We start from the raw sequence: 7,652 nt of genomic DNA, 5'->3' as shown, positions 1-7,652 counted from the left end.
TTTTTTTCCGAATTTTTTAGAGTCGGAACGATATGAACACTACGTTTTAAAACTTTTTGAGCTGATTTTTCGTAAGAAAAAAAGTGGCAACACTGATTTTTATGATATCACTAAAAATCTTTTCAGAACCCCCAATAATTGGAAAAAGTTCCATTTTGGTAGGTATCGTGGTTCTCGAGTACAAATCCACTGCTGAAATGCATGATATTTCAAGTTCACTGAAAACTTTGACACACCCCTAGCAACCTTTGAAAACGGGCTCGAGGGCTGAGATTTGCGCCATTGGTCATCCCTTCGAAAGGTCTTTCCATAAGAAAAATTTCAAAAAAATCTTCGACACCCTCTTGGTCGAATTGACATGACGTGGAATGAGACTGCTTGGTGGATCTGTCACCAAAAAGTCATCAAGGTACAAAATATGACTTTTCTATGTTCTGGTGAATCTTGGCGACTTCTGGTGAATCACTCACCAAGATTCACCAGAAGTCACCAGGTTTATAAAATCGCTCAAATATGATCACTGCTTGGTGGATCTGTCACCAAAAAGTCATCAAGGTATAAAATATGACTTTTCTATGTTCTGGTGAATCCTGGTGATTTCTGGTGAATCTTGGTGACTGATTCACCAGAACATAGAAAAGTCATATTTTATACACTGGTGACTTCTTGGTCACATATCCACCATGCAGTGGCCATATTTGAGCGATTTTATAAACCAGGTGACTTCTGGTGAATCTTGGTGAGTGATTCACCAGAACATAGTAAAGTCATATTTTATACCTTGATGACTAGTAGGTGACAGATCCACCCAGCAGTTCAATGATTTATCAACCTATTTTGGATATAGTCTTACAGAATTTGCGGATGATACAACAGCTAGCTACTAGAAATTAATGAAGGTGTTGACCGTGATCACATTCAGGGCATTATAAATAAGTTGATAGCTTGGTTCTCAGCAAACAAAATGATATTAAATTTAAATAAAACACATTTCTTGGGATTTGGGAAATTACCTTCCTCTGTAACTGAAAATTACATGATAGTTGATACTCGAATCAACTAAATTCTTAGGAGTTATAATAGATTCTGACTTAAAATGGAATAACCAAGTTGACAATTTAATCAAAAAACTCTCCACCTATACCTATTTGATAAGACAACTCCGAGATATTACACACTCTCATACTTTAAAAATCGCATACTTTGGCCTATTTCACTCTAATCTGAGCTATGGTATAGCACTTTGGGGTGGTAACCACAGCCTACTCCATCGTGTACTTCTAATACAAAAAAGAGTTCTAAGAATAATGTTTCGAAAACATCCAAGAGAATCCTGTAGACCAGTCTTTATTGAAAATAAAATACTGCCATGCCAGCTCCATGTGAGTACATTCTTCAATTATGTATTATGGTAAAGAATGGAATAATAAATTTAAAGGTACCTTCTCATACATACACGATTTAGAAATTTGACCATAAGTGAAAATTTAAGAACGAAAAATATGCAAAATAACATTGATTTCATGGCCTCAAAAATTTATAACAAAATACCACAGGAGCTAAAAAATATAGTATCCAAAAAAATTTTTAAAAATAAACTCAAATATTGGCTACAGAGATAAATGCGTTCTACAGTGTTGAAGAAATGATGCAGCTAGATTATTAAGTTGTTTTCCTACTGTAATTTTTATAATCTCTTGTTATTTAAACTTTTTTTTTTATTTTTTCATTTTAAACTTTCTATTGTTCTCACAAAAGAGTATTTTACTGTTTTTTTCATGAACTGTATCTCATAATATGTTTTTTTTGGTTTTGTGTTAATTTTCCCCTTTTTTTTCTCATTTCAAACTTATTTTCTCACAAAAGAGTATTTCTTAATATCTTGTATAATTTAATTACTTATCTGTATTTTCGATCCCCCCCCCCCAGCAGTACCTACTGTGTTAATATTGTAATTAATACTATTGACATTGTAAATACAGCAAAAGCTGTCCACTGCAATAAACGATTTGATTTGATTTGATGAGCGATTTTACATACCTGGTGACTTCTGGTGAATCATGTTGACTGATTCACCAGAAGTCACCAGGATTCACCAGAACATAGAAAAGTCATATTTAATGCCCTGGTGACTTGTTGGTGACAGATCCACCAAGCAGTGACCATATTTGAGCGATTTTATAAACCTGGTGACTTCTGGTGAATCTTGGTGAGTGATGCACCAGATCTCACCAGGATTCACCAGAACATAGAAAAGTCATATTTCATACCTTGATGACTTTTTGGTGACAGATACACCCAGCAGTGACCATATTTGAGCGATTTTATATACTTGGTGACTTCCGGTGAATCTTGGTGACTGATTCACCAAAAGTCACCAGGATTCACCAGAACATAGAAAAGTCATATTTTATACCCTGGTGACTTCTCGGTCACATATCCACCAAGCAGTGGCCATATTTGAGCGAATTTATAAACCTGGTGACTTCTGGTGAAAGATACTCAATCTCAGCGACCTCAAATTAATAAAAATCGACCATCGCACCACTTTTCGAACTTTTCTTCAGAATTGAAGGGGCTAGATGAGTACGGAGGGGTGATACCTAATAAATGAGTGGAAATTCGATCTCGGCACCCTCAAAACTCTAACAAACGATATGTCACACGTAATTTTCAATTTTTTCTATTTTGACCGTATTCAAGGACGTTGGTGGCGTGGGAGGGGTCAAATTGAAAAATAACTCAGTACTCAAACTAAGGTATCATCAATAACACACATTAAGCGACTGAATCCGAGGAATAAACAGATATAATCGAACTCAACGACCTCAAATCAGTCGGAATAGACTTGTCGCATACCACATTTTTTTGCCAATTTTGAAAATTGAGTGGCTGGAGGGGCACGGAGAGGTTGTATTCAAAAAATGAGTAGAAATTCGTGCTCGGCACTCTCGAAAATCTAACAAACGATACGTCACACGACATTTTCGATGTTTCGGGAAATTGGGTCGTATTTAAGGGTATTTCTGAGGGGCGGGGGTTTAAAATTTGAAAATGAATGAGCCAAACTGGGTATTATAATTGGTGACAAAATTGATATGTCACAGAACTTTGAGTTTTTTCTGAAGATTTTAATTAAAATTGGAGTGCATATGCCTCTCACAAATTTTAAACCCCCCCCCCCCAACCCCCTCAAATACAAAGGATTCCAATTTTGACTCAAATTCCAAAAATCTCGAATAGTCGAGTGGCATGTCGATTGCCATGAATCAGCAGTTTCTCTCAGTTCAAATATGGGGTCATTTTCTTCATCGTATACTCTTTTAGATCTCTCCCCTCCTCCCCCACCCCCTACCTCCTAGCGGGGCCAAAAAACGAGAAAAATTGAAAATGTCATGCGACCATGTCGTTTATAATGTTTTAGAGCGTGCGCTAAGTTCAAATTTCTGCTTATTTTTTGGATTTTTTTTTTTTTTTGGATTCGAGTTGTCATAGAGCCTCTCCAACTATCGAAATTTTAAAAAAATTGTATAGAACGCGGACAAGACAAAAAAATCATTAAAAATTGCCAGAATTTGATAAAATTTCAGACAAGTTTGGAAAAATTCAGCGTAAATTGCATAAAATGTGCTAAAAACATGTTTAAGTAAAATGAGATAAAAATATCAAAAATTCATTAAAATAATTAATTACGAAAAACTGATGAAATTTAGAAAAAATTAGGTGAAATTCATCGAAAAATGCACAACGAATTGAGGAGACGTTCTAAAAATGAAATTAAAAACGCTAAAAAAGCATAAAAATTATCAAGAATGATCAAAAACTAAAAAATTATCAGAAAAATCTGTCAAAATTTGGAGAAATTCGTACGTAAACTAGATCGTAAAAAAATGTTAAAAAGGACTTGAAAATACTAGGAAAAAGCATAGAAAAACTAACTAAGTATTTAAATATGACCAAATTTAACAAAAATTGCACAGAATATTGTTAAAATGTGTTGAAAACAACAAAAACACGTCAAAAATGCCCAAAAATACATAATTAAAACTTACCTACCTACCGATACCTAACTGATGAATTTTGAAATTAAACCAAAATGTAGTATAAACTGCAAGAAACATGATTAAAAACCTACTAAAATGACAGAAAAATGCTGGAAACGTTACAATCATTCAAAGTTACCAAAAACAGAAGAAAAAATTGAAATTTTGAAAAAAGAAGAAAATTTAAAAATTTTTAAAAGGTCAAAAACTACTCAAACTTGTCAACATTCAGTACTACATTATTGCATTAAAATATTTCAAAATTGCATCTAAAATGTTTGAAAACCAAGTAGGTACCTATAGAAAAAGACGTTTTGAAATTTCAATAAAATTGGCAAGAAATTGAATAAAATAACATTAAAATTGCATACCTAGATCATGGAACGTTATTATGTACTTGCGAATTGAATCAAATTTGGTAAAACTTTCTAAACTGGGCATGAAAATAATTGACAATAGTCAAAAATTGACGTTCTAATAAAATAGTGGCAAACTTTGGTAACAATTTCTTGAAACATCGTTCAAGTTGAAAAAGTAAGTATCTCGAAATTTGAGTAAAACGTTATAAAAATCAAAATTAAGTAGTGTCATGAAGAAAAAAATGAACAAAAAAAATATTCAAGTGAATAAGGTAATATTCGTTAATAAGCAAAGAAGGTCTTCATTGCAATTTTTTTCAACGTTACAAAATAAGGGGATGGTGAAACATTGAAATGATAAACCCCAAAAATAAATATAGGTAGGTACTCGTTAAACAGCTGCCTCTACTGAAAATTCTTTACGTCACGTTAAAACCTCACGAGGAGCTGTAGATATTCAAAAAATAAAGAGATATTCGATCTCATGTGCCCTCAAACTCAAACAAATATCTAGATATACCTGTAAGTATACACGACACGTATACTCACCAGTCATTTTCAATTTTTTGTACTTTCATAACAATTATTATCATAATCATGCTTGAGGTTGCTGAGTTGCTAAGAAATGAACAAATATTCGCTCTCAAAGCGTTAAAATTCCAATTAATACGTAAGTTACGTAAGTAATTAAGAGTGGCGAAGCGATGATGAGTAATTTACTATGATATTATAGGATTAGGTACCTAGAAATACACGATGAATGATACTTAATAGGTATTTTCATTTTTTACTGAACTTGACATTTTCAGGTCGATCAAGCTATTACTTATCCTCCTCTACCAATAATCAAAATTCGTCATATTTTCTAGTACCGTAGTACCTGCCTTCCCTTAATTTGTAGGGTCTATTGTTGTCAAAACATGGCTCTGAAGGAACTTTCACTAATCTGCTGAACTTTTTATATGAAGTGTCAAGTTCACTAGTTCAGGTTCAGCTCTGTCATATTGGTGCTTTTTTAAACCGGTCACCAGGCCTCAATTACGTTTTGATTTCTAAATTGGAGTCATCACAGTCTGAGGATAAGATTCATCTTTTCATTCCGATAAGTATCTACTCTACTCCGGATTTATGATCTGAGTGAGTCCGGCCAAGAAGAGTAACGTAGGTAGTGAGAGTGACTACATTTTGATATCGAATACTACGATAGTGTACTTTAGTTTACTCTAGTCTCTAATCGAATATTGCATTTATTAGCATGTTAGTAGTACTTACGTTTGGAAGTTGGCGTAAATGTATCGTAAAACTCAAGGAATGCTTCCTCTTTGATATTCCATTCCAGCTCCAGCAATTTGAATGGCTTGTAAATTGAAAGCTGAAGCTTGCACTTGAAACACAATTCTTAATTCATTAACTAGCACGAAATTCGAATTCGCAGAAGAACGAAGAACTAAAGACGCAAACACGCGGTCGAATTTTGGAAAATTTTAAATTTTCTTCGAAGTTTTTGATTGTGTTTCAAACAAAAACAAAAACTCCTCAAAACTTTCAAAAATTTACTTCACTATCACTGATACGAAAAAAATGAAAATACGTCAGAAATTTCACTCGTAATTACCGTATTTTCGATGCTTCTGGGTGAGTTCGTTCAAATACAAAGTCAAAAAAACATCACATCGTCTAAATCGCAAACTGAGCAAATTTTTTCGATTATTTTTCATTCGAGTTTTCTTTTCAAATTCAGTATTTTTTCCCAAATTTCCATCATAATTCACCATTTTATTGATCGTTGGTTACAATCAAATACATTGTTTCCCCTATTATGCGAGAAATAATTCAATAAAACATCGTCAACTTCCCATGCTCAGTTTGACATTTAAACGTTGATAAACTTGATAAGAGAGAAACAAACGAAAAAACTGAAAACTTGGTGTAATAATTCCGGAAACATTTCTTAAAAATTATTCATGACTTTCAAAAATCATTGAAATTAGTTAGTTTATTTTATGATAATCACCAACACCGGCGTTAATGCTCTCTTGTATTTCTTTATAATCGTAAAACAATATATCGTAAGTATTCGTACTGCAGTCAGTCATTTTATCATTCCATATTGGTATCTCTCACTTGTTGCTGTTTGCATTACATTTTCAGCTCACTGCCGGGATGAGTTCGAGGAAAGTAGAAGTATACGAAAACGAAGACGAAGTAGTCTCGAAATTATGTGAAAAACTTCAAAACGCCGCTGACCAAGCACTCGTTGGAGATGGTATCTTTAAAATTGGATTATCAGGTATACATAAATGATTATTTTCTACACTTCTTGCATCAGTTTCAAACTACACGTTGAATACTTTTACAGGAGGATCTTTAGTCAAACAGTTATCCAAAGGATTACCGACACTTAACACTGATTGGTCCAAATGGAGATTTTTCTTCTGCGACGAACGCGTTGTACCTTTCGATAATGCTGATTCCACTTACGGTGCTTATAAGAAAGCTTTCTCCGGTGTCATTGATATCAGTGACGACCAGTTTATCAAAGTGAATCCAGATCTTGAGAGTAAGTTCAGTACAAATCATCTGCATCTATCATCTCTCAAATTTCATCATCTAAATGGTGAATTTTCACACCACATTTCAGCCGAAGACGCAGCCAAAGATTACATTAAGAAACTAAGCGTTTATTTCCCACCCAACGACATTCCACGTTTCGACGTCTTACTCCTCGGTATGGGTCCAGATGGTCACACTTGCTCGCTCTTTCCGGGTCATCCCTTACTCGACGAAACCTCCGTCTGGGTTTCTCCTATAGAAAACTCACCCAAACCACCGCCTTGCCGAATCACCTTGACTTTTCCTGTGATAAATCAATCTCAACTCGACATTTTCGTCGCCGTAGGAGAAAACAAAGCTGGCGTTGTTAAGGTAGAGTATGAAAAAATGAATCATGCGTTTTTTTATTTATTCGTATAGTCGATTTAATTTATTAATCAATTTCAACGTTTCGTCTGCGCAGGAAATACTAAAAGATAACAAACCCCTGCCTGCCGGTCGAGTTAACCCTACCAACGGTGAAGTCATCTGGCTGCTTGATAAATCAGCCGCTTCTCAACTTTAATACTTATCTGAAATTTATACGTGCAATATTTATTATTTTATACCTTGGTCGTATTCGATACGAATAATACAATATACGTGATATTGAGAAATTCGCGTATATTTTCCTTATCAACGCCATGGTTCAAAGTGG

The 7,652-nt window shown here is 34.2% G+C and overlaps 1 protein-coding gene across 1 annotated transcript; it reads left to right on the top strand.

The window, feature by feature from the left end:
* The first annotated feature begins 6,284 nt into the window (after positions 1-6,284).
* Pgls (6-phosphogluconolactonase) lies at positions 6,285-7,611 on the top strand. Its single transcript, XM_065365044.1, has 5 exons — positions 6,285-6,471; positions 6,554-6,692; positions 6,762-6,962; positions 7,044-7,327; positions 7,419-7,611. The coding sequence occupies exons 1-5, from the start codon at positions 6,406-6,408 to the stop codon at positions 7,518-7,520; spliced, it is 792 nt and encodes a 263-aa protein (XP_065221116.1). The 5' UTR covers positions 6,285-6,405; the 3' UTR covers positions 7,521-7,611.
* Positions 7,612-7,652: the final 41 nt, after the last annotated feature.

The sequence above is a fragment of the Planococcus citri genome, chromosome 4 (assembly GCF_950023065.1).
Source record: "Planococcus citri chromosome 4, ihPlaCitr1.1, whole genome shotgun sequence".
In the NCBI taxonomy this organism is placed as follows: domain Eukaryota; kingdom Metazoa; phylum Arthropoda; class Insecta; order Hemiptera; family Pseudococcidae; genus Planococcus; species Planococcus citri.
This window is presented reverse-complemented; position numbering and strand designations above follow the sequence as displayed.